Source organism: Lepus europaeus, chromosome 18 (assembly GCF_033115175.1).
Source record: "Lepus europaeus isolate LE1 chromosome 18, mLepTim1.pri, whole genome shotgun sequence".
Taxonomy (NCBI): Eukaryota; Metazoa; Chordata; class Mammalia; order Lagomorpha; family Leporidae; genus Lepus; species Lepus europaeus.
The window spans coordinates 25,062,792-25,089,845 of NC_084844.1; the positions used below are offsets into that span (position 1 = coordinate 25,062,792).

Genomic DNA, 27,054 nt, shown 5'->3' on the forward strand with positions numbered 1-27,054 from the left:
CTCTCTCTCTCTGTGTAACTCTGACTTTCAAATAAATAAATACATCTTTTAAAAAAAGCAGAATCAGGACTCAAACCCAGGCACTTCTGCTTGGGCTGTGAGTGTCCGAAGCAAAGGCTGCTCCAAGTACTCCAAGTGCCTGCTCCACCAAGGGGCTCTGTGTGGGACCTAGCCGCAGTGGCGTATGGAGAGTTGAGTTGTTATGGGTGGGATGTATATTTAATAAACATTTCGATCGGGCAGGAGGCCTGGAGACACACTGTGATGAATCAGTCAGAATGGGTGACACGCAGAGCCAAAGAGAAGAGGGTGCGTGGATAAACCCTTCTTAGAGTTTGTGTGGCTTCTTACTGCAGTGGGGGCTGGAGACAGCTGAGCTCTGTCGAAAGGAAAGGAAAACACTGATCATTGACCAATCAAATGGCCCAGTGTGGTATTTTCAAAAACTTTTTTTTTTTTTTTTTTTTTTAGTGCCCATATGTTTGCCAGCACAGGGCTTTAACCCCCTGCGCCACAGTGCCAGCCCCTGCAAATAGGCTTTTTTTTTTTTTTTTTTTTTTTTTTGGACAGGCAGAGTGGATAGTGAGAGAGAGAGAGAGACAGAGAGAAAGGTCTTCCTTTTTGCCGTTGGTTCACCCTCCAATGGCCGCGGCGGCCGGCGCATCTCACTGATCCGAAGCCAGGAGCCAGGTGCTTCTCCTTGTCTCCCATGGGGTGCAGGGCCCAAGAACTTGGGCCATCCTCCACTGCCTTCCTGGGCCATAGCAGAGAGCTGGCCTGGAAGAGGGGCAACTGGGATAGAGTCCGGCGCCCCAACCGGGACTAGAACCCGGTATGCCACAGCACCGGCCTCAAAAACATTTTTAAAAAGATTTATTTATAGCCGGCGCTGTGGCTTAACAGGCTAATCCTCCGCCTTGCGGCGCCGGCACACCGGGTTCTAGTCCCGGTCCGGGCACCGATCCTATCCCGGTTGCCCCTCTTCCAGGCCAGCTCTCTGCTGTGGCCAGGGAGTGCAGTGGAGGATGGCCCAAGTGCTTGGGCCCTGCACCCCGTGGGAGACCAGGAGAAGCACCTGGCTCCTGCCATCGGAATAGCGCGTTGCGCCGGCCCCAGCGCGCCTACCGCGGTGACCATTGGAGGGTGAACCAATGGCAAAAAGGAAGACCTTTCTCTCTGTCTCCCTCTACTGTCCACTCTGCCTGTCAAAAAAAAAAAAAAAAAAAAAAAAGATTTATTTATTGGGGCCGGCACCGTGGTGCAGTGGACTAAACCTCTGCCTGTGGCACTAACATCCCATATGGGCAGCAGTTTGAGACCCAGCTGCTCCACTTCCGATCCAGCTCTCTGCCATGGCCCAGGAAAGCAGTAGATGACCCAAGTCCTTGGGCCCCTGCACCTGCATGGAAAACCCGGAAGAAGCTCCTGGTTCCTGGCTTCTGATCAGCCCAGCTCTGGCTATTGCAGCCATTTGGGGAGTGGACCAGAGGATGGCAGACTTCGCTCTCTCTCTCTGTAACTCTGCCTGTCAAATAGACAGAGTGAGATCTTCCATCCACTAGTTCACTCCCCAAATGGCCGCAACAGCTGGATCTAGGCCAATTGGAAGCCAGGAACCTGGAGCTTCTTCTGGGTTTCCCATGTGGGTGCAGGGGCCCAAGTGCTTGGGCCATCTTTTATGCTTTCCCAGACCATGGCAGAGAGCTGGATCAGAATTGGAGCAGCCAGGTCTTGAACTGCTGCCTATATGGGATGCCAGTACTGAAGGTGGCCCGCTGCACCACAGCGCCAACCCCAGGATGACATTCTTGACCTCCTGTGGTCCAGTGGATGCAGCAACCAGCCATGGTCAGTGGGAAGGAGGGGGAGGTGAGTGTGTCCTTCTGGGTGATCAAGGTTGGGCACCCAGCTGCCTTTCGCATGAGCGCTCCAATCTGTGGGGGCCACACGGTGAGGATGAAGCCTCCACAGATAGAAGAGCTGAGTCCCTGCATTAACCTTTGAAGGAAAGTCTCCCAACAGAGCCACCCACCAAGGAACAAGCACAGCACTCTTTACATGAGCAATCAATAAGCCTTTATTGTGTTACCCTCCTAAGATGGGAGATTGTTCCTCATTAGCCATTATCCAATGCCAGCCATTCCAGTTGTGAATGGTGCGGTGTGTTCTCCGTTCTCGGTTCCTCCACCCTGTGCCCCTCTGTCCTGCTCTGTGCCCCAGGAAGCCCTCTCTTGCCTGTAGCTCTCACACTCCTTTGTCCTCTTCCAGCCAGAGGTGTGGCAGTGGCTGCAGCCCTTGCCAGCTTCAGTTATCCTCCTTGTTGCCCATAGCACCCTCACGTCCAAGGTGCTTGGTTGGAACTTCCTGCTGCTGCTACCCGAGTGCTTCACTACCCCTCGTTGGTTTCCTTCACCCTACTCTGTTCTCTGGAGGTGGACCCTGCAGGGAGCACTCTGAGTGTGCCTGATGTGTTCACCTGCAAAATTGACCTTGTCTCTATCTGAACATGGGGGTTCCCTCCCATGTTATGTTAGAAGTGACTGTTGTCTTAGCTTTTTTTTTTTTTTTGACAAAAATGCTGTACAACAAACCACCCACACAATATAAGCAATTATTCATTCTCATGCGGGCAGATACAAAGATTAATTACGGTTCGGTTGGTCTAGGCTGGGCATAGCTGGGTGGCCCTGCTGTGGACTGCTGCTCTGCCCGCCTTGGCTGTAGGTTCAGTCTGGGTCTGCTTCTTGAGTTTTCTCGTGGGGCCAAGGCGAAAAGGACAGCAGCCACCTTGGACAAGTTCCTCCGTTGGTAGATCACTGGGCGTCAGGAGACAAGGCCACTTCCAGCTTTTGTGTGAATCCCCATCTGCTGATCTCTGTTTAGCTAAAAGCAACTCTCTGGTCAAGCCCACAGCTGAGGGCATGGCCCACTCCAAGGCCACTCCAGGGTGCAGTAAATAACTCTTTCACAGGGAAAAGAACTGGAACCAATAATCCATTCCGTGACAAATAAAAAGATCTAGTCCCTGAATGCAGAGTTTTTACTTAGGATTTTGCTATATTTAATATTAACTTCAACTCAAGTAATTACAAAGAGATCTTTTTTTTTTTTTTAATTTATTTGACAGGTAGAGTTACAGACAGTGAGAGAAAGGTCTTCCTTCCATTGGTTCACCCCCCAAATGGCGCTGCAGCCGGCACTGCACCGATCCGAAGCCAAGATCCAGGTGCTTCTTCTTGGTCTCCCATGTGGGTGCAGGGCCCAAGCACTTGGGCCATCCTCCACTGCCATCCCGGGCCACAGCAGAGAGCTAGACTGGAAGGGGAGCAACCGGGACTAGAACCCGGCTCCCATATGGGATGCTGGTGCCGCAGGCGGAGGATTAACCAAGTGAGCCACAGCGCCGGCCTGAGTTCTTTCTTTTTAAGATTTATTTATTTGAAAGAGTTTCAGAAATAGAGGCCAGCACTGTGGTGTAGCAGGTAAAGCCGCCTCCTGCCGTGCTGGCATCCCATATGGGCGCCGGTTCAAGTCCCGGCTGCTCCACTTCCCATCCTGCTCTCTGCTATGGTCTGGGGAAGCAGTAGAAGATGGCCCAAGTCCTTGGGCCCCTGCACCCATGTGGGAGACTTGAAAGAGACTCATGGCTTTGGATCGGAACAGTTCCAGCCCTTGCGGCAAATTGAGGAGTGAACCAGTGGATGGAAGACCTCTCTCTCTCTCTCTCTCTGTCTCTCCTCTCTCTCTCTCTGTCTCTCTCTCCTTCTCTCTCTCTCTCTCTCTCTGTGTAACTCTGACTTTCAAACAAATAAATCTTTAAAAAAAAAAAAAGAGTTACAGAGATAAAGGGAGAGATAAAGAGAAGGGGTGAGAGAGAGAGAGAGAGAGAGAGAGAGAGATCTTCCATCCACTGGTTCACTCACCAGATGGCCACAACAACCAGGGCTGAGCCAGGTCAAAGCCAAGAGCCAGGAGTTTCTTCCTGGCCTCCCACAAAGGTGCAGGAGCTCAAGGACTTGGGCCATCCTCCTCTGTTTTACCCAGGCATGTTAACAGGGAGCTGGATCAGAAGTGAAGCAGCCAGGACATGGACCAGTGCCCATGTGCGATGCCAAAGTGGCAGGCGGTGGCCTAATCTGCTATGCCACAATGCTGAACCCAAGGAAGTGACATTTAACTTGAGACTGCAGGTACAGGTCAGAGGAAAGCAGCATGGGTGGGAGGAGGAGTCTTCCTGGGAGAGGGCTAGCATGTGGGAGCCTGACAAGCTTCACGGCTCCCAACACTCCAGCACCATTTCTGTAGGATCTTTGCCCTCTGTGATGGCCTCACCGCACACACCCATAGCCTAACCCCACACACCCAAAGCTTAATCCTCATGCTTGATCAAATGACATATAATGTGTTGGCCAAACTTCTTCCTCTGCTCTCGCCCCACAGTCAACACAGGACTTCATGGGCTGGGAAGGTGCGGGGATTTCTCCCCAGCAGCTGGTCAGGGGGCAGCGGGAGAGCAGCTGTCCGTCCTCCATCCCCTTCCGTGCTGCTGCCATCTACCTGGAGGTGACTGCAGATCCCACAGGCCAGGGACTCGCTCCCCACTGGGCCCCGCTCCCCACTTTCAGGGCCAGGTGCCGACCCCAGGTGGTTTTCACCTGTGCTTCCGACCACCAAGCTGCCGAGTTGGTTCCCACCACCACCTCCTCGGGCTTGGTTACCTCGCTCTGGTTGCTGGAAGGACTCAGGGCCACACTTCCACTCACTGGCTCCTTATGCAGAATACTACAAAGGATACAGGGGCAGCAACGGCCAGGGAGCGGACCGAGGGGAAGAGGTGTGCAGCCCCCCCCCCCCCCCCATCTCTCCCAGGGCCGCGTGCGTGCGTTTGGCTCTCAGGAAGCCCCGAGCCCTGTCTCCTGGCATTTTGAAGAGGTCACTAACGTTAGTAGCCTGGTGGGGAAGAAAGGCAGCGCTCAGCATGGCCTGTCCGTTCAGATTCTTCTTGGCTTCCCTGCAGCGTTCCTTCCTCCCTGGGGGCTGCAGGCTGACGCAGGACCCCTGCTGCACAGGGCGCTTATCACCTTCTATCAGACAAAGTGGACAGAGGAAGGCAGGGGAGATGGGAGTTTCTATGACCTGCCTTGGGGGAGAGAAATTCCAGTCCATGAGCTGTCCTGGGAAGGGAATCCGGATCCAGGAACTGTGGGAGAAAGCACGTATCTACACCTGTTACAGCACCAACGCCACAGACTCGTCATCTGAGCCCGACCCTTGAGTGAGTTACAACATGATGGAAAGCCAGAGTGTAGAGTCTTTCTCCACTGCATCCTCTGAAGAGTTGACTCACCTTCCTCTTCCTTCCTCCCTCCCTTCCTTCCTTCCTTCCTTCCTTCCTTCCTTCCTTCCTTCCTTCCTTTCTTCCTTGAAAATCATTCAGCTGGGACTCCTCCCTTATTCCTTTTATTTTTTATTAAAGATTTATTTATTTGAATGGCAGAGTTACAGAGAGACAGAGGCAAAGAGAGAGAGAGAGAGAAAGAGAGAGCGAGAGAGGTCTTCCACCTGCTGGTTCACTCCCCAGATGGCTGCAATGGCCAGAGCTCTGCCTATCTGAAGCCAGGAGCCAGGAGCTTCTTCTAGGTCTCCCAAGCGGGTGCAGGGGCCCAAGCACTTGGGCCATCTTCTACTGCTTTCCTAGGCCACAGCAGGGAGCTTGGTCGGAAGTACCGCAGCCAGGACATGAACCGGCAACCTATATGGGATGCTGGCACTGCAGGTGGAGGCTTTACCCGCTACGCCACAGCGCAGGCCCCTCACTTTCTTTCTTTCAACATGATTTGTCAGGCACCAGCAAAGACTGGATGTGGGCAAGAGGAAGAGAGGTGACCCTGTAGGTGAGAAAACACCATTGGCCATTGCTTACTCTGCCAGTGAACTGCGCCTGTTCTAAGCTAAGCCCCTGTGAGGCTCTGGGAATGAAGACATGAGACATGGTTCTGTTAGGTAGGAAATCAGAAATGAGCTTATGTGTGTGTGACAAAGGTCTAAGGAGTTGACATCTAGGTCCAGCATCCGCATCTCAGTCATCCCGATAACCTTCCAGGTGCAGCCCAGTATCTGCACTTCAAACGCCCTGCCCCTTCTACCCGATAACCATCCTTCCTCTAAGGTGGGTGACTGCCAGCCAGGCTTCCCCTGTCTGATAACTTCAGGGGGGAAGGTCAGAAAGGAATTTTTCATATTTACATCCAACAAGTCCTTTGTTCAGAAGGATGTAAATAGAAAAACTCCTACCTGAGTTTTCTCCCTGAAGTTATCAGACAGGGGGAAGTCTAGCAGGTGCTGCCCCCCCCCCCCCCCCCCCGTTAGAGAAAAGGCCGGGAGGGCCCGTTTGAAGTGCAGATACTGGGCTGTACCTGGAAGGTTATCAGGCAGAAGGGACCCCCACCTGGCAGGTTATGGGGCAGCAGGGGGCAGGGCAGGATATGAACACTGGGCTGCCCCCTGAAACGTCATCAGATGCATATGCTGGACATATGCCTTTGTCACACACACATAAGCTCATATCTGACTTCCTTCCTAACAAAACCACTGGAGCTCCTTCTTCCCCAAGCACTTCTCCTGGTAGGAAGCACGGTTTCAAGCAAACTGGGAGGCAACACTGGCTTACTGGGTCTTCTCAGAACACCTTCAACAGGTCCTACCGATGGCACTAGGATCTGTTGGGTGGATCTTAGCTCCCAAGGCGCCAAGTGAAGATTCTCCTTTTAGGCTCAAAATGACAGAGATCTAATTGTGAAAGACAGAGTTTGGCCTTTGGCCCAGAGAGACCTGTACTAGAGGTATGTATACCCCATGGACACTGGGAGTGACTGGAATATTGCAGAGTAGCAGGGATTCAGATCAGACAAAGTGTTGCCAGTTCATCTAAGGTAACAGCCAGAAATGGGACCACAGCCATGGAGAAGTGGCAGTCTTGTCACAGTGGCAAAATGGCGCCAGCCACAGTGCTTAAGCTCGGGGGCCCCACTGGGAGAGGCTACCCTTGGGCTGACCGCAGATGGCTGCAGGTGGGATGCACAGCCATTTCTTCCGTAGCTCTCAGGTGGCAGTGGACACCGCGTGGCCAAAAGTCTAAACACCCAGAGCCACAGCCTGGCTCTCCTGTGTAGAGCTTGTGTGGAATTCCTGATCAGGTGGAAAATGGACAAATGCACCCTCCCTTGGCCAAACCTCACTTCTAGCCAGTCATCCCCAGAGCAGGCAGGGACCCTCATCAGCCGCACAGAGCCCACCTTGGAACCGCAGACACCTCTCCTTCTTCGGACTCATTGTATATATTTGAAAGCAGAGTGACAGAGAGAGAGGGAGAGACACACACAGATCTTCCATCTGCTGGTTCACTCCCTACATGGCTATGACAGCTGGGGTTGGACCAAGCCAGAGCCGGGAGCCAAGAGCCATGTGCGTCTCCCATGTGGGTGACAGGGGACCAAGCACTTGGGAGCCATCCTCTGCTGTCTTCCCAGGGGCATTAGCAGGGAGCTGGATTGGACACTGAGCAGACGTGACTTGAACTGGGGCTCCTAGATGGGACGACAGCAACACAGGTGGCGACTTAACCGGCTGCGGCACAATGGGGGACCTCCCTGGATGGGACCAGCGGTTTCTGCCTTCTGCTGGCTGCTGGGAAGCTGAATTTGGGACTCAGCTGCACAAGGCCGTGGATCTCTGGTGCTTCCTCCTGCTCCCTTCCCATAGCCACTTGGTTGATTCATGGGGTTGTCCTTTTTCCCTTCTATTTACACTACCTTGTATCCTTAAATCCTTTCTAGGACATGGCAGCATGTAATTAAGTAATACTGTATATATATAGAAACGCTGCCCAGTTTACAAACATTTAAAATATTTGCTTATTTGGGGGGGTGGGGCTGGGTGTGGGTCAGGCTTCCCCAGGAGTCAGGAACTCCATCCTGATCCGCCATGTGGGCGTCAGGGAACCAATCACCCAGGGATCTGGAATCTGGAACTGGAGCCCAGACTCCAACCCAGACACTCTGATAATGGGAAGTCCAGGTCTTAAACATTAGGTAACTAGCCCACCCCCTTTGCAAGCATTTTTGCTATTAGGCCTCTTAAAAAATTCTTAGGCTTGCACTTAGCTAGGTCACAGCACACTATGGAGAGGTCCTGGGTGCGTGCCTGTCTTTTGAAAGGCATTCCGCAAATGCTCATTGCACCTGAAATCCATCAGTTTCCTTCCAGGTGTTACCGGAGGGAAGGCCGTGGACGCTGTGGGATCCCTGTCTTCACACAAGAAAGAATTCAGGCATGAGACAGAGAGCGGAGTGATAAGGCTTTATTGGGGACAGGGCATCCGTCAGAATGGAAGGGACAGAGAGCGAGCACCCAGTGGCCCGGACTGGGGGAGAGGGAGGTTACATGGTTGAGTGGAGAGAACACACCCGGGCAGGCCAGGCAGGCGGCTCAGCAGAGAGGCAGAGGGCTGAGCGCGCAGTCCGGTTGGACTCCCAAGGTTTTTAAGGGAGTCTGTTTACCCACCTCCCCCTCTCCTCCAGGACAAAGGATGGAGAGTCCTGGCAGAAGGATCTGTTGGGTGGAAATTAGCAAATTCCTCCCCAGATTTGCTGGCGCCCAGGCAGAGCAGGGGGGCTTCCCTTAGGGCTGAGAAGGTCTTATTGCCCAGGTTATCAGGTAACCCCTTTGGTCCTGAGGACAGAGAATTCTCCTGGGAGCTTTCCTTAGGGGGGAAGGGCTGGGACCACCTGGGAGGTCATCAGGAATCCGGCAGGACTTTGAAGTGCAAGATGCTGAGCTTCAGGCCTTTCTCATACACACAGGGGCTCAATTCCTGACTTCCTACCTAACACAGGGACACTGGCAGTGAGTCTTTCCCCAGGGCAGAGCGGGTGGAGGGGGCAGCGGGACCCAAATGGGGTTGGAGGCGGGACAAAGGCCGAACCCGAGCCCAGGTGAGAGTTGCGGGCCAGGCTGCTAGGCTGGTGGGCGCAGGTACGGAGCTTAGCTGGGCGTGCCAGAGCCTCGGGCGCTCTCCGGGGACTCCGGGGGACGAGAAGAGGAGGCGGGGCGGGGGCGGGGGCGGGGCGGTGCTGCGCTCGCCGCTGGTCTCGGAGCCGGGAATCGGACCGCGCTCCGCATTCAGCCGCTTTCCTCGCTGGGGCAAGACGTGGAATCTCTGCAGTGCCGCGGCGGCTCCCAGCTGTCCGCTCGGACCCCACCGCCACCAGGGCGTCCGGCCGGCCGCGGGCGAGCGGAGGCATCGTGGGGGGGGAAATACTCTGTTAGGGGGCTCAGGGTCGGCCAGACTCGGTCTCAAGGGCAGCTTCTCCATTTACCAGCTGGCTGCCTCAGTTTCTTTGAAACGCGGGGCCAAGAGTCGTTCTCCCGTTTGGGGGCCATTGCTTTGAATAAACCACACGAGGTGGCTAAGGCGTTCACCGCCAAACCACACGGCTGGGCAGAGGTCCTAAGTGTCGCTCTCTGGCGTTCTGGGTTCTGGCCTGAGGCGGGTCCGTACCCAGGAACCCCAAGGCCATAAACATCTCTGAGCGCTCTGGCTCGGGGCTGGGCGGGCGCGGGGAGTGGGTGACGTGGGAGGGGACCGCCCCACACGCTTGCAGCGTCCTCCACCTGCCCGGCTGGTGCTGGGCGGCGGCGGCGGCGGGACTCGCGGTGACCTCGGGCCAGTGAGTGTCCCCGGAGCACAGGAGAATGCGAGGCCAACTTTGCGCTCCCCTCAAGCCGTCCGAGCCTTCCGCGGGCTCCAGAGCAGGCAGGTGCGGAGGCCGTGGGAGCCGGCGGCCCCCGTTTAACTTTGAGTCAGCGGTGCCTCCCGCCTGGGTGGTGGCTGGGGCGCGGGGACAGCGCGCGCGGAGTCCCCAGGATAGAAACACACACCCCGTGGAAACTCTCGACTTGGTGGTTGCCTGGGTCGGGGATGTGTCGGAAATGCGTGGTGGGCAAGTCGCCAGCAGGGATGTGGCTTTGGGAGCGCTGGGTTCGGAGCTGGGGGACTCGCCCGGTCTCTTTCCGGTGCCCATGACCAAGCCGCGAGGTCTGGGGGTCACCTGGCGCGGGACCGTGGGCAGCGCAGCCGGGCAGCGGCAGCGGGTCCCCTCGGCGGCTTCCGACACCGCGCGCACAGAGCCCCGGGGTTTCGGCTTTCGGTCCCTGCGCACAGACGCGAGGCCCCGGGGAGCGTCGGTCCCCGGCGCCCGAGCGCGAAAGAGCTTGTGAGGAGTGACAGAGCGGCTGACTGGGAACGCAGACTTAGAAGTCTAAGTTAATTCTTGCAAACTACGAAGAAGGATCAGACTGTATTTTATGTCTTTTTATCCTCCAAGTTTGTTTTCTTTGTATTTCTTAAAACTCTATCCCGTTTGCCCCTCTTCCAGGCCAGCTCTCTGCTATGGCCCGGGAAGGCAGTGGAGGATGGCCCAAGTCCTTGGGCCCTGCACCCCATGGGAGACCAGGAGAAGCACCTGGCTCCTGGCTTCGAATCAGCGCGGTTCGCCGGCCGCAGCGGCCATTGGAGGGTGAACCAACAGCAAAAAGGAAGACCTTTCTCTCTGTCTCCCTCTCTCACTATCCACTCTGCCTGTAAAAAAAAAAAAAAACAAAAAAAACAAAAAAAAAAAACCTCTAGGACAATCATAAAACACAGACGGAAGGCACTTTGTGAAAAGGCAAAAGAGGAGTTTGTGAGATGTCATTTTTAAAGAGATATTTATTTGTGTTTTTAAAGATTTATTATTTATTTGAAAGTGAGAGTGAGAGAGATAGAAAGAGATCAATCTTCATCACTGGTTCACTCCCCAAATGGCTCCAACTGCCAGGGCTGGGCCAGGTCAAAGTTAGGAGCCAGGATCTTCCGGTCTCCCAGGAGGGTGCGGGGCCCAAGGACTAGAGCCATCTTCTGCTGTTTTCTCAGGCCATTAGCAGAGAGCTGGATCTTAAGAGGAGCAACTGGGACTCAAACCTTTGCCCATATGAGATGCTGAACCTGCCGCAGCACAGTGCCAGTCCCAGAAAATATTTATTTATCTAAGATGCAGATTAACTGGGGAGGCGGGGCTGAGATCTTCCATCCACTGGTTCACTTCCCAAATGCCAGCAAAAGGCAGGGCTGGGTCAGGCTGCAGTCGGGAATCAGGGACTCTTGGGTCTCCCACCTGGGTGGCAGGGGCCCAAGCATGTGGGCCATCGCCTGCTGCCCCTCAGGCACTTTAGCAGGAGCCGGTTTGGAACCAGGCACTCTGATATGGGTTGCAGGAATCCCCAATGGCACCTTAGCCTGCTGCATTGTGACCCTTGCCCCCCTTAAGGAAATGTTGTAAAAAAATCATAAATTGACTAAATGTTAACCTATGTGATACAATTTCATGAAAAAGAAACTGTTGCAGGGTGGGTGGGCCTAAGGATCCGCTGTGTGCCTGTTGGCTGGAGTCTTTGGTTCTTTCCCAGGGGGCTGTCTATGCGCAGCAGCTCGCATGGCAGCAAATGACCTCAGAGAGGAGGCCACCCTGTTGGAAGCCACAGTGTCCTTTGTCATCTAATCTCTGTATAGAGATTGGTCTGCAGGTCCCTGTGGGAAAAAGCTACAGAAAGGTGTGAATACCTGGAGGCAGAGGACTTTGGGGGGCACTTGGAGACTGGCTATATTAGGGCTTTTGCAGTTACTTCTTTTTAAACTAGTTCTTTATTTGAGAGGAAGAGAGGCAGAGACAGCTCCCATCTGCTGGTCAACTCCCCAAGTGCCTGCAGTGATCCCCACCTGGGTTCAGCCTGGGTCTCCCAGGCAGGTGGCAGGAATTCAGCAGCATGCTCCATGACTGCCTCCGGGGTTGTCATTAGTGGCAAGCTAGAATTGGGCGCGGAGCTGGGTGATTAACCCAGGTACTCTGACATGAGACAGGGGCATCCTAACCAGCATCTGTATTCGTGTTAGTATTAGTATTAATGTTAGTATTAGAAAGGCAATGAGAGAGAGAGAGAGAGAGCCTGGACTTGAAAGGCTGTAGCTAGGAGCCAGGAACTCCATCCAGGTCTCCTACTTGGGTGGCAGAACTCAGGTATTTGGGCCAGATGTCCAGGCACATTAGCAGGGAGCCGGGTCAGAGGTGGCACAGATGACCCAGGCACAAATGACCCCTCCAACCAGCTTCTTAACTTCTGGAACAAACACCTGCACCCATCTATTTTTGTGAATGAAACTGATCGTGGTTTTTCTTTGTCAGGTTTTGTTAAAATGTTTTTGCTACTTTATAAAATAAGCAGGAGTATATTCCCTTTTTTCCTGCTTTTTGGAAGTATAGGTAATGGAATGAAGGTGAAAGTTGGGGCTGGTGTTATAGTATAATGGATTATGTCCTGCCTCTGCGGTGCCAGTATCTCATATGGGTGCTGGTTCAAGTCCTGGCTGCTCCACTTCCCATCCAACTCTCTGCTAATGTGCCCGGGAAAGTAGTGAAGGATAACACAAGTCCTTGGGCCCCTGCACCCGTGTGGGAGACCCGGGAGAAGCTGCTAGCTCCTGGCTTCAGCTGGTTTTGGCCAGGCCCCACCATTGCTACCATTTGGAGAATTAAGCTGGTGGACAGAAGGTCTCTTTCTCACTGTCTCTCTCTCCCCCTTTGTCATTCTGCCTTTCAAATAAGTAAAATAAATGTTTTTTTTAAAAAGCAAAAATTAGCAATTTTTTGCATGTCTTAAATATGGTAGAATATGCTAGGGAAGCCACTGGGTCAGGGTGGGGGGGTGGGGCATTATTTTCAGATTCAAATTATTTAATACTTACAGGGTTATTTGGAGTTTTCTTTTTCTGCCTGAATCTGTTTTTGTAAGTTGTATTCTACTCTGGGAACTTGCTTATTTCCCTTGCATTTCCAATCTTATTGGCATAAAATCATTCATTCATTTTTTTTTCTAAAGATTTATTTATTTATTTGAGAGGTAGCATTACACACAGAGAGGGAGAGACAGAGAGAAAGGTCCTCTATCTGCTGGTCTAATCCCCAAATGGCCAAAATGGCAGGAGCTGAGCTGATCCGAAGCCAGGAGCCTCTTCTGGGTCTCCCACCTGGGTGCAGGGTCCCGGGCATTTGAGCCATCTTCTACAGCTTTCTCAGGCCATCAGCAGAGAGCTGGATCAAAAGAAGAGCAGCTGGGACACAAACCGGTACACACATGGGATGCTGGTGCTGCAGCCTACTACGCCACAGTGCTGACCAATCTCATTAGTTCTTTTTTAAAATTATTTATCATCATGTTTATTTGAAAGACAGAGAGAGAGAGAGAGAGAGAGAGGTGTTTTCCGTTCTGGTTCACTTCCCAAGTGGCCACAAAGGCTGGAGCTGGACCAATTGGAAGCCAAGAGCCAGGAGCTTCTTCCAGGTCTCCCACGTGGGTGCAGGGGCCCAAGGACTTGGGCCATCTTCCACTGCTTTCCCAGGCCATAGCAGAGAGCTGGAACAAAAGTGGAGTGGCTGGGACTTGAACCCCGGTGTCCATGTGGGATGCTGGTACTGCAGGCAGATGCTTAACCTACTACACCACAGTGCCAGCTCTGTCCTTGCTTTTTCTTGATCTCTTCAATGAGTTCATTCATTTTTTTAAATCAAACAACTTTGGCTTTGAGGATCCTCTCTAGTGTTTGTTTCCTGGCTATCAAATTCTACTCTCATTTTTATGTTTCTTTCTCTCTACTGTACCTAGGTCTAATTTGCTGATCTGTTTCTATTTTGAGGCCAGCTTTGCATGCTGTCTTTCAGACTTTCTTTTCTAATGTAAGTATTCAAAGCCGTACATTTCTAGGTACTGTTTTAGCTGCGCCCCAGCGTTGTTGGTATATGGCCTAGTCATTACTATTCAGTCCAACCGTTGTCTAATTTCCACCACGATCTCCTCTTTGACTCATGGTTACGGAGATATCTTTGTGAATCTTCAAACATGTGAGGATTTTTTTAGTTATCTTTTTGTTGTTCACTTCCAGTTCAGTTGTACTGGGGTCAGAAAATAATCTGAGGGCCAGTGCTGTGGCATAGCAGGTAAAGCAGCTGCCTGCAGTACCAGCATCCCATGTGATTCGAGTCCCGGCTGTTCTACTACCGATTCAGCTCTCTGCTATGGCCTGGGAAAGCAGTGGAAGATGGCCCGAGTCCTTGGGCCTCTGCACCCACATGGGAGACCCGGAAGTAGTACCTGCCTCCTGGCTTTGGATAGGTGCAGCTCCGGCCGTTGTGGCCATCTGAGAAGTGAAACAGCAGATGAAAGACTCATTCTCTCTCTCTCTCTCTCTCTCTCTCTGCCTTTGCCTGTCTGTAATTATGCCTTTCAAATAAATAAATAAATCTTGGGGAAAAAAAAATATACTGAAGTTTTGGACACTTGTGTAATGACCCAGTTTGCTCTGTTTTGAAAACATTCTTGTATGTTTGGAAGGAATGTGTATTCTGCAAATCATTGCATGCACGCTTCATTGCCTATCTAGTCTATCAGATTTGCTGTGTGTGGTTCAAATCATCTAGGTACTTACTACATTTTTGTTTGCTCTGTTGGTCGTGAAGAGAGTTGTGTATTAAAATCTCTCACGATGACTGTGGATTTGTTTCTCCTTATAATTCTTTCAATATTATGCTTTATATATATTTATTTTTAAAGATTCACTTATTTATTTGAGAGGCAGAGTTACACAGAGAGAAGGAGAGACAGAGAGAAGTCTTCCATCCAGTGGTTCACTCCAGATGCTGTAATGGCCAGAGCTGGGTCGACCCCAAGCCAGTAGCCAGGAGCTTCCTCCAGGTCTCTCAACTGAGTGCAGGAGCCCAAGGACTTGGGCCATCTTCCACTGCTTTCCCAGGCCATTAGCAGGGAGCTGGATTGGAAGTGGAGCAGCAGGGATTCAAACCGACACCAATATGGGATGCCGGTGCCACAGGTGGAGGCTTAACCCTCTGCTACAGTGCCAGCTCCGCTTTATATGTTTTGAGATTTTGTTGTCAAATAGAAATCATATCTTCCTATGAGATAAATATTGTATCACTTTAAAGTTGCCTCTTTGCCTGTGGTGTGTTAGCTCAGCATTACTACAATAAAATACCTGATACGAAACTACTTATGAAGGAAAGGGGTTTATTTTGGCTCACCGTCCTGGGGGTTCACAGTCCAAACCACTGGGGGTGCCCGGTCTGGGGCATGGGTGGCAGGGGCCATTATCTCTGCACTCCCAGCCACGTTAGCAAGAAGCTGGATCAGATGGAGAGCATCCAGGCCTCGAACCACTGCTCCACTATGGGATGGTGGCATCACAAGCCCTGGTTTAATCTGCTGCGCCACAATGCTAGCCCCGTGCAGTGCTGTTTTCCAGTGTGTAGACTTGCAAAAATAGTTCTGGTGTACATGTAAATATTTCAAGCTTTGCCCTCATACACACTTTTGTGTTGTCGAAAAGCCAAGCATCTCAAGGAGATTCTAGTGACAAAGCACACAGAATTCCTGGGACTACTTTCTAGGGCAAGAAGAAAAGCTTGTCTATCTGGTTTCCATTGTTGTACCCAGAGGCGAAGGAAGGCAGCCCTGCTGGGGGCCATTCAGGCCAAGGCAGGGACAGCCTCAGGGGCTCACTGCCCCCACCCCAAGCTGTGTGCTGGAGCAGGAGACCTGCCTGTCGGGATGAGAAGGGACATGTTGCCACTAGCGATACGGATGAGAGACTCACTTCTTATTTGCCATTAGCTCTCTCGATTGTGTCTGTGGCCCTTTCTTGAATTGTTCTTCAATGTGGCCCGACCAGGGTCACAGGCTCTTGCAATTACAATTTTAAACAGTCTGCACTTCAGTACGCAGTTTTAACAGTGTACAAGCTTTGTAGCCATCTGATAAAAACAACATTTATAAGTGATCTCCTACCACAATGGTTCCTGTTAATGACTGCCTGAAAATGCTGTCCCGGGCCAGAATCAGATTTCGTGAGTCAGAACTCCAAGAAGTTGCCCAGGAGGAAGTAAAGGTCTATTTCCTGCCAGTTTTTCTGTACCTTGATTGAATTTCAATGTATCTATATTTGATACCACTTTAGAAAATTCAGATGTTGCAGAAATGGATAACAAATGGAGTGAAAATTCCATGGGGCCAGTGTTGTGGTATAGTGGGTAAAGCTGCTGCCTGCAAATGCCAGCATCTCATATGGGCGCCGGTTCAAGTCCCAGCTACTCCACTTCTGATCCAGCTCCCTGCTAATGCGCCTGGGAAAGTAACAGAAGATGGGCCACATACTTGGGCCCCTGCCACCCACGTAGGAGACCCAGAGAAAGCTCCTGGCTCTTCGCTTACGCCTGGCCCAGCCCTGGCTGTTTTGGGCATTTGGGAAGTGAACCAGCAGATGAAAGATTTCTCTCTCTCTCTCTCTCTCTTTCTCTCTGTAACTCTGCCTATAAATAAATAGATAGAAATAAATAAATCTGAGAAAAAGAAAATTCAGTATAAAATTTTGTTCATACTCAATACGTATTCCTGGACTTGGGTCGGTTCCGTTGGCTTATTTGCTTCTTGCTGTGTTGGCACTGTGCTTTGCGCCTTGGCCTCGTGTAACAACCTTCCTCCCCTGTGGGAACACAGCCTAGAAGCACAGCCATCTCTCCGAGTTCCGCCTTTCCTACCATTCTCGTGTGTTACTTCCGAGAGTCATTCTGGTGAAGAGCTACCCCAGCTGCAGCTTCCTTCATGTGGTTATTACACTGAATCTATAGGTGAGCATGGCAAAGTTGCAGCTCTCCAAACTTGAGGCATTTTAGTGAAGAAGAAGCAGTTTATTTCCATCCACTCGTATTTCCCTGATACAATGGGAATTTGCTTAATTTGTCATTCCTTTTAGTTCATTAACAAAGTTAATACCTGATCACTCACTAAAAAAAAAAAAAAAAAAAAAAAAAAAAAAAAAAAAAAACAACTAATAAAAAAAGAGAACAGGAATATATTCACTGAAAAATTCCTGTCCATAATCCTTTTCCCTAGTGTTGATCAGAAGTAGGACCTTGATGTGCCAATTCAAGTATTTTTCCTATGACCATAAGAAAGCACTTCAAACAATTTGTGGAAAAATAGCATTAAAAGATAATGTAAAACTTTCATGAACTTTTTGAAGATCCCTTGTATGCTTTTTTTAAAACATATTTACTAGCCGGCACCGCGGCTCACTAGGCTAATCCTCCGCCTTGCGGCGCCGGCACACCAGGTTCTAGTCCCTGTCGGGGCACCGATCCTGTCCCGGTTGCCCCTCTTCCAGGCCAGCTCTCTGCTGTGGCCACGGAGTGCAGTGGAGGGTGGCCCAAGTCCTTGGGCCCTGCACCCCATGGGAGACCAGGAGAAGCACCTGGCTCCTGCCATCGGATCAGCACGGTGCACCGGCCGCAGCGCGCCAACCGCGGCGGCCATTGGAGGGTGAACCAACGGCAAAAGGAAGACCTTTCTGTCTCTCTCTCACTGTCCACTCTGCCTGTCAAAAAAAAAAAAATTTTTTTTAGACTACAGAAAACTTGACAGCATTTACCCTGAGCACCCCACACCCTCACCCAGATCCAACAATCCCTCATATTTCACCACACCTGCCCTTGCTCTTTCCCTCTCTCTCAAATGGCTGACTTTTCTGAAAAGAACTTCCAGGCCTGCTGACCCCTCACCCCAAACACCTGAGCCTACGTGAGAATAACTCCTGACAACTCCCGTTCAGATAGTCACATCTGTCCCCAAAGTGTCTCTTACAAATGTTTTATTTTATATTTTTTAAAGAATGATCTTATTGAAGATCATACACGCATTTGGTTGTTGGTCTCCTTAAACTACCCAAAGCAGTCCCCACTCCATCCACACTTTTGTTTCCATGACCTTGGCCTTGTTGGTCGTTTGGGGCAGCTTTCCTGCAGAAGGGTCCCCCACGTCCCTTGTGCCTGGCGGCTCCTCGCGGTGCAGCTCAAGTTGCATCTCTGGCCCCAGTTATGTCCTAGTCTGTCTGTTCCCTGGATCTTGCCTTTTACTGCCCTTTTTGTCCTATTTGCCCCTTTCTTTCCTTCGAATTCAACTATGCTGCATTAATATTGCAAATCGTCTCCCCCCATTTTGGGAGGCTTTTTTTCTCTTATTTATTTATTTATTTATTTAGACAGGCAGAGTTAGTGAGAGAGACAGAGAGAAAGGTCTTCCTTCCATTGGTTCACCCCTCAAATGGCCGCTATGCGCTGCGCTGATCCGAAGCCAGGAGCCAGATGTTTCCTCCTGGTCTCCCATGCGGGTGCAGGGCCCAAGCACTTGGGCCATCCTCCACTGCCCTCCCGGGCCACAGAAGAGAGCTGGACTGGAAGAGGAGCAACAGGGACAGAATCTGGCACCCCAACCGGGACTAGAACCCGGGGTGCCGGCGCTGCAGGATTAGGCAAGTGAGCCGCGGCGCCGGCCTATTTATTTATTTTTAAATTCGATTTGGAAGGTGAAGAGACATCTGCTGGTGTACTTACTCCCCAAATGCCTGCAACCAGGGCTGGATCCAACTGCACTGAGGAGCTGGGACCTCAATCTGTGTGTCCCATGTGGGTGGAAGTGACCTAAGAACTTGACCCATCCCCTGCAGCCAGTCAAGGTGTACACTGGCAGGAAGCTGGAACTGGGAGCAGAGCCGGAACGCAAACCCCTGCGCTCCCATAGGCGATGTGGGCATCCCAAGCCAGTCCCGGTTTTTTTATTTGTCGTTTTTTCTGAGTCCCTTTGCTGCAGCTGGATTCTACATTTCAGAAAGCAGTTGTGACAAGTGAGACAGAGGTTCAGCTTACACCTGTGCCCAAGCTGCTACCCCCATGCGTATTGCACACACAAGCCATTTGTTATGCAGTCAGGGGGAAAAAGAAAAACCTTAACAGAATTTACTCTTTTGTGTCCCAACAGCTGTCGATTTCTATGGCTCCTCAAGATGTCAGTCTTAATCTTAGGACTCGGCCTTGCCTTATTTATATTCAGAAGCGTGTCCCTGCAAACAGAATTTGGGGGGCTCAAGCTGGAGTTCTCGCGACCCGCGCCTGAGGGCCAGCCGCTGAAGCTGCTCCCCGAGCAGCGTCTCAGGAACCTCTTTGCCTACAGCGGGATCTGGTGAGATCTGGAGGCTTCTCTCTTCGCCTCCGTCCTGACCCCTGCCAAGCCTTGCGGGGCTGCACGGAGCCCTCTCGCGCCCGCTTTACCTACGGTGCCCCTGTCTTCCTGAACTTGCTCTGATTGCTAAGGTGATTCCCAACTGCGAGACCAGCGGAGGGCTTGCAGGGGAAGGGCTCGGTCTCTGCTCTCCCCGCCAGCCAGCAAAACCCCTGACAGCCTGGTGGGGATGGGGGAGCTTGGAAGACCCCAGCTCTGGCAAAGACGCCGCCGCCATTTACAGTCGCTCAGCCTTTGGGCCAAGACCAAGTGCAGTATCTGTTCTTAGTGAACTGAATATTTGCTACACCCTCCATCCAAGAACAATACCGTAAATGGATTTTCGGAGCAGGGAGATGGAATGGGAGCGGGCTCCACCCACCCTCCTGGACGGTGCCGCTCCTTGGGGAAGAAAAGAAAGGAGCTGGCCTTCTGTCCCCTGCCCTCCTGCTCCGGACACTGGCCTGGCAGGGGGTGGTTCAAGAGCAGGGAGGGGTCTGAGGCTTCATATCCCTACCCCTCAGCCCATGTCTCTGCCAGGGGCCCCGCCCATCAAGACAGCTGGGTTTGGGGAAGGACTTTTAGGGTGCAGGCCACACGGGGTTGGTCCTTGGGCCCCCCTGCCCCAGGCGTGTCGCCAGCCCTCCTGCTTGTTTCAGGCTCTTCCCCAAGAACCAGTGCAGATGTGAAGCCCCCTGGGGGCAGAGGAGTTACAACCTCCAGGACGCCTACGACCAGCGCGACCTCCCGGCCGTGAATTCCAGGAGACAGGCAGAATTTGAACACTTTCAGAGGAGGTAATACTTGGGTCTGGAGAGAGCCACAGCTCCGCGGTGTCCTGAGGACCTGGACAAATGGCAGGGACCCCCACCCCCACCCCTCGCTTGCAGGCATCCCTGCGGGGAGCTGTCAGGACTCAACAGGGAGTGGGAATTGGGGGTGTGCTCCAATCACAGAGCTCCACATGAGTAAAACATTTCATAGCAAATAAATAAATAAAGAGGGTAAAATAGGGGTGGGCGTGGGGTGCAGGGCCTCCTTGGGACGCCCACAGCCCATGTGGGAGTGCCTGGGTCCCAGCTCCAGTTCCAGCTTCCTGCTGATGCGCACCTGGGAGGCAGCAGGTGATGGTTTAAGAAGCTGTGTCCCTGGCACCCAGGAGGAAGACCCACGTTGAGTTCCAGGCTCCTGGGCTTCTGGGGAGTGAATCAGCAGACGGAAGTTGCCTCTGCCTCAACAAGAACTTTACTTGTTTAAAAAAAAAAAAAAAAAGTCCCAATGCTGGCTTTGCCCAGAAAATTTCAACAGGTTTATTTACCGTTGTTATAAAGTTGAACTGCCGAAACTTAGTCACTGAACATTTTTATTTGCTCTAATACTTTACATCCCTATATTTAGATTTAAAAATTCACATGGAAGTGAAAATGGAAAAACTTCCAACGTCTGATTTCTGTCCTCTAGTCTCCCCTTGCAGTTATATACTTGAGTGCCTCTTGCCCCAACAACAACAGAAAAATCTAATGCTCAGAGTTACCAATATCTGGATGAAGAGGAACATTTTATTTTGAGTGTAAAATCATGTTTCTCATCAGTGGGTTATTTATATGGATTTGTTTTTAATTAACATATCTGTGTGATTAACATGTTTGTAGCTCGGTGCTCTTGCTATATTTGATGAATCAACACTGACTCACTGGATTCTTATGTACTTTCCCCACTTACAAGAGGTATTATTAGGATTATTTATCTGAAGGCAAAAGGAGAGAGAGAGAGAGATAGAGATCTTCCATCTGCTGGTTCACTTCCCCAGTAGCTGCAATGGCCGGGGCTGGGCCAGGATGAAGTCAAGAACCTGGAACTCCATCCGGGTCTCCCATGTGGGTGGCAGGGACCCAAGTACCAGCCATCATCTGCTGTCTCCCAGGCGCATTAGTAGGAAGCAGGACTGGAAGCAGAGCAGCTTGGACTTGAACCCGGCGGTCTGATATGAGATGACTGAGTTACAAGTGGCTGCTTAACCCACTGTGCCACAGTGCTGGCCCCTTGTCTTGGGTGTGCATATGGCGTGGATAGCACCCAAGTTGGTGTCTTCAAAAAGGCCGACCAGCTTGACCCCACTCGCCTCCTGCACAGCGCCCATAGCTGCATGTGCAAATGTAGCTCTGCTTTGAATTCCTGAGCGAGTTCTTGCACCAGACATGGGGGTGAATCAGAAGCTGAGAGCCACGGGACCAGGCCTGCCGCCATTAGGTTCTTCACGTCTCCAGCAGAGGGCACACTCCTAGAAGCAGATGCTTCGCGGGCGCTTTCCCACCAGCCAATGGCAAGCAGTGGGCACTTTCCTACCAGCCAATGGCAAGCAGCGGGCGCTTTCCCACCAGCCAATGGCAAGCAGCAGGTGCTTTCCCACCAGCCAATGGCATGCAGTGGGCGCTTCCCCACTAGCCAGTGGTGTGCAGTGCGCTCTACGGGAGCCCTGAGGTGGAGATCTCCCTACCCGCCCTCTCAGCCGGAGCTCAGCGGGCTGGGAGAGAGGCAGCTGCAGACCCCTCTGGGTTTGATTTGTGAAGTCAGCCACGACCTCCCAAACTACGGAAGAGAGATGGGGGTGCAGCCAGTCAGGGGGCTAGACCTGGCATGGATTGGGAAGCGGCGCACCTGGCTATGAGAGGCAGGAGTTAGCAGGGAGGCAGGCTGGCCGTGCCCGCCCCCAGCCAGGAGGCCTTGGGCGAGCTGCTGAGCCAGCTCTGTAGAATGGGTGTGAGAACAGCACCTGAGTCTTAGAACTTCGGAGTGGGGGGTGGGAGGGGGAGACATTACGAGCTGATAAACGGAAAGTCGTGAGGACCACATCAGGTTTGCCGCGGCCCTGACAAACAGACATCGTGCCCATGACACCTGCGCCTGCCTGCCTCTCTGCAGGACGTTCCTGCTGTCAGGCACTCTCTGTCGCCGCTGTTCTGGGCGGCTCTTGTAGCCGGGGCTTCGAAGCAGCCAGGGCAGTGGCTGACCCGGAGCAAGGCTCCGTAAATGTGTATAGAAGAAGTGAACGTGTAAGGGCAGGCACAGGGTGGACGGTGCAGGTGGGAGAAGGCAGCCACTGCGGTGCCCAGGTGTGCAGGGTGCAGGAGGCACAGAGGGGGCGGAGGGGTGGGGAAAGGGTTTGGAAGAGGTGGAGAGGCTGAGGTGGGGAGGGCACTGCCTGGAAGGTGGGGGTAGACGGAATCCCACGAGGGAACTGATTCCACAGGGACTCGGTCCTCCCCTGTGCCTCCTTCAGGCATGGGGAGACCCCGCTTTCCTGGGACGACAGCAGGCAATGCTGCAGGCGGGAACGAAAGCAAACAGAGCTTGGTCGTCATGACTGATGTGCCCTGGGTCTCGTGCCCGTGGGGGCGGAGCCGGGCAGGGAGCCGCCCCTAATGGAGAGCCTGCAGCAGGTGTAACAGAGCAGATCCTGCCGGAGCATCGTCCCCCAGAGCCAGAACATCCCGTGTGTGCAGCCCTAATTCCATGAAGGGCCGGGACCAGTGTGGACTGAATGAGTCCACGTGGGCTGTCGCTGGCCCACAGGATGTATCCAGCAAATTGTGGGGGAACTCAGGAGTTGTGTTCCAAGTTCAACATTAGGTCATCACACATGGCGTGTATGCCCCTGGTTATCACACAGTGCTCCGGGATGTGGAGGTCCTCAAAAAGTTCCTGGGAGATGGTGTTAAGGAAAATTTGTGCAATTCTGAAATTTATGCGTAGGAGGAATCTTCAGAAGTTTCACTGGAAATGTATATGATAGAAAAAACTAGGCACAGACTTCCTGCTTTTCAGTGTTTTTTTCAAATCTTTATTTATTTGAGACAGAAGGGGAGGGGGAGAGAGAGAGAAACAGGCTGGCAGACAGCTTCATCCACTGACTCACTCCCCAAATGCCCACAATGGCCAGGGCTGCGCAAGGCTGAAGCCAGGAGCTGGGAACTCAGTCTGGGTCTCCCCCATGGACGACAGGAACCCAAGTACTTGAGCTGTCACTTGCTGCCTCCTAGGTCCACGTCAGCAGGAAGCTGGAGTTGGGAGTGAAACTGAGACCCAAACCTGGGCACTGTGATGTGGGGTGCAGGTGTCCTAACCACTCTGCCAGATGACCGCTCCAGAGTTTGGTGTTGAGTTTGTGCCGGGGAAAGTTTAACTTCTCTTTGAGAATCAGCCTGCTTCTTCCTTTTGATAGCAAGGCCAGTACAATGAGGACCAGTCACGTACCCTCTGGCCACCAGGAAGTCCAGAGGTGCCTTGTGTGCTCACCTGCCACAGGTCGGTTGGCCCTTATGGTCTGATTGGTTCGTTTCTTATTTTTCTTTCTTTCTTTTTTTAAAATATTTATTTATTTTTATTTGAAAGAGTTACACAGAGAGAGGAGAGGCAAAGAGAGAGAGAGAGAGAGAGAGAGAGAGAGAGAGAGAGAGATCTTTCATCCTCTGGTTCACTCCCCAATTGGCTGCAAAGGCTGGAGCTGTGCCAATCTGAAGCCAAGAGTCAGGAGCTTCTTCTGGGTCTCCCATGTGAGTGCAGAGGCCCAAGGACTTGGGCCATTTTCTGCTATCCCAGGCCATAGCAGAGAGCTGGATCAGAAGTGGAGCAGCCGGGTCTCAAACTGGTGCCCATATGGGATGGCGGCGCTTCAAGCCAGGGCATTAACCTGCTGCGCCACAGCGCTGGCCCCTGTTTTTTATTTTTCTGCACACTTCTGTAGAATTAGGGGCTAAGAGGAGGGGTAGAAATAGAGACAGGGGGCAGACGGAGCCCGCTTTCAGTTTGTGCACATAGGCAGGCCAAGGCTGTGTGCACAGGCACTGCTCAGAACCAACCAGGGCCCTGCTGTTCTCCTGCAGGGAAGGGCTGCCCCGCCCACCGCCGCTGCTGGCTCAGCCCAACCTCCCTTTTGGGTACCCGGTCCATGGAGTGGAGGTGATGCCCCTGCACACCATTCTCATCCCAGGTAGGTACCCCTCACCCTGAGAGCACCTGGGCACCCTGCTTTGGCTTCTGAGGCCAAAGGATGAGGTAGCAGCAAACAGTTATTATTGGACACCTGCTGTGTTCTGTGATTTCCCTCATGTCAGCCTCATTGTGCCCCGGAGAGCTCCCTGGGGGCTCAGACATAGCATGGAAGAGACTGAGGATGGAGCTGGTGTTCCGGTGCCCTCTGGTGTCATGGGAACAGGCAAAGCACGCGCCCATGTGCAGAGAGTGTGTTTAGGTCGAGGACAGCTCCCCTGCGCGGTGCAGTTTGCCCACGCCCGTCAGCGTCCCCAAGCCGAGCAGACCCGAGGTGTGACACTAGGACAGTGTCCCTCGTCCCCTCCCAGGGCAGAGATGCTGTGGGCCTGTCCAGTGAGATTTCCTCCTGCTAGGGGCTCTTGGCACCTGGAGGCTCTGGGAGAGACTTCCCTGGGGGAGTCTGCATGGGGGGGACACCCGGGCCTGACGTCACTCCCGGAGCCAGCTGAGCTCTCCCCAGGCTGGGCACCAATGAGCATGATGGAGCCCCACACCACGCAACAGCTGGAGACAGAGAGGATGCAGGTGTCAGCAGCTGGCTCTCTCAGGAGGGGCTGCAGGTCCCACGGGGGACGAGGTGGGCGGGGGAAGCAGCGGAGGCTCGGTGTCCTGCCTTCTAAGCCGAGTTGGCATTTTCAGCCTCCCCGACAGGTGCACAGTACTTGGTCAAGTGCACAGGCGGTGAGTTGGTGAGCTGTTGGGGCCACCTAGAGAACATGTGTTGGCATTCGGATCTATGTTAGTCAGAGCCACACAGAAGCAAATACTGCTGGGGCGAATCGCCGGTGTCTCTCTAGAGCCGTTTGAAAAGTGCTTGTTCATTTCGGATGAAATAGTGGTGGAATAAACAGAATGAGGGCCGGCCCCTGGCACTTTCGGCAACCTTAAATGCATTCCCAGTGTGGTGCAACCATCAGGCGGCGCCATCGTCTGCAGGACATCTAACAACAACGCCCCTCCCCTAGATCTCCCCAACCACCATCTGAGATGGCTTGCTATCCCCACCTGTTGTTCCCTAAAGGAGCAGATACCAGGAGAGGACTGAGTCTGTCACAGCTGAGGACTGGGCTGGTGGGTGGCCCCGAGGCAAGGCCGTGTCACACCGCCTCACAGAGCTGGGTGGGCGGCGCGGGAGTGGCAGGAGTCAGCTGGGTAGCAGCTGACAGCAGGAAGCCTTGGTGCCCCCTCCCATGCTTGTGTTGTTCTTTCCCTGTGTCCTCCAGGTCTCCAGTTTGAAGGGCCAGATGCTCCCGTCTACGAGGTAAATGCCCCCTGCCCCTGTCGCACGCACGGGGCACCCAGTCCTCATTCCCCAGGTGTGACAGAGCGCCTGTCCGGATGAGGCGGGTCAGGGGGAGGGTGTGTGTAGAAGGCACGGCTTTCCAGGCACGCGGTTGGCGGGAGGTCCAGGGGAGTTTCCGAGATGCAGATGCGGTGGGGGGGTGGTGGGCAGTGCTGGGCCAGCTGGACATGGCCAGGGGCTGCTGCCTCCCTTGGGGTCAGGCCCTGCCTTTCTCTCCCCACAGAAGGGAGCTCCAAATCAAGGTCACGTGACGCACATCTGATGGCAGATGTCGCTCATTCCCCCAAACGGGGTGCTGGTTTGCTCGCCTCTGAGTGCGGGGCCGAGACTGGAACAGAGGACTAGTGAGGACATGAACCCAGCTGTCCCGTCCTCCTGAGGTCTCTCTGACGCCCAAGCACCGCCTCCCTCGCCCCATCCCTGTCGCTCATGTGCACCTGAGGGCTGGGATGCCTGCTCTCAAAGGCGGGGAGGGGCTGCCCTCCGCACTGCTCTTCTCCTGGGCTCTCAGAAGGTGTCTGTGGGCTGACCTGTGTGTCTTCAGCAGCCAGGACGTAATCCAGGTGGTGCTCACGGAGGCAGCTGTATATTACTGAGGACAAGGGAGGCGAGGAGCCTTAGCGGGAAGCAAGGGGGATGGAGCGAAGGGGTCCGCTTCCTTGCTACCAGATGGGCTGTGAGGTGTGAGGGAGGGAGTGGGGCAAGAGTGGCTTCCCTCAGGGGCTTGCACAGTTGAGTGGATGAAGGTGCCACGCACAGGCAGGGAGGGCCAGGGTGAGGATGGGCAACAGTTTATAGAGAGATAGATGATAGGTGATTAGATAGACAGATGCAGATCTCTCATCTGCTGGTTCATTCCTGCAACATCCAGGCCTGGGGCAGGCCACAGCCAGGAGCTGGAAGCTCCACCCAGGTCTCCCATGTGGGGTGGCAGGGACCCACATACTTGAGCCATCACCAAGATCTTCCAGGGTTCACAGTAGCGAGGAGCCGGAGGCAGAACCCAGACCTCCAACCCAGGTGCGCTGATGTGGGACGCGACATCTCAGCCACGGAGGCTAAATGCCCACCCCCATTGTTCTGCTTTAAAGATGTCCGATTTGAGTTGCTTATGAAACTTCCCAGTAAACTGACCAACCAGGCCACTGGATCGCAGAGCTTAACTGGAGACCCGCATTTTAAAACCACCCGCAAACCAGTGGCATTTACAGCCACGAGACGTGGATGAAAACCTCTAGAGGTACAGCGCAGAGCAAGGGGAAGGATCCAGAGTAGAGCCCTGAAAACTCCATTTGTGGGGTTAGAGAGAGAGAGAGGAGGAGTTGGTAAGAAGTATCACCATAGCCGGCGCCGTGGCTCAATAGGCTAATCCTCCGCCTTGCGGTGCCGGCACACCGGGTTCTAGTCCCGGTCGGGGCACCGATCCTGTCCCGGTTGCCCCTCTTCCAGGCCAGCTCTCTGCTGTGGCCAGGGAGTGCAGTGGAGGA

At 53.1% G+C, this 27,054-nt stretch overlaps 1 protein-coding gene and 1 pseudogene across 1 annotated transcript in view; both read left to right on the forward strand.

Annotated features, from left to right (window-relative positions):
- The first annotated feature begins 1,845 nt into the window (after positions 1-1,845).
- Positions 1,846-27,054, forward strand: part of B4GALNT2 (beta-1,4-N-acetyl-galactosaminyltransferase 2 (SID blood group)) — a 32,036-nt gene continuing 6,827 nt past the window's right edge. The window contains exons 1-8 of the mRNA XM_062175072.1: positions 1,846-1,869; positions 4,441-4,563; positions 9,663-9,818; positions 10,090-10,274; positions 18,973-19,173; positions 19,872-20,009; positions 24,096-24,202; positions 25,488-25,525. Of these exons, the coding sequence (XP_062031056.1) occupies positions 1,846-1,869; positions 4,441-4,563; positions 9,663-9,818; positions 10,090-10,274; positions 18,973-19,173; positions 19,872-20,009; positions 24,096-24,202; positions 25,488-25,525 (972 nt within the window). The remainder of the gene's footprint in view (positions 1,870-4,440; positions 4,564-9,662; positions 9,819-10,089; positions 10,275-18,972; positions 19,174-19,871; positions 20,010-24,095; positions 24,203-25,487; positions 25,526-27,054) is intronic.
- Positions 19,453-19,617, forward strand: LOC133747442 (U2 spliceosomal RNA; annotated as a pseudogene).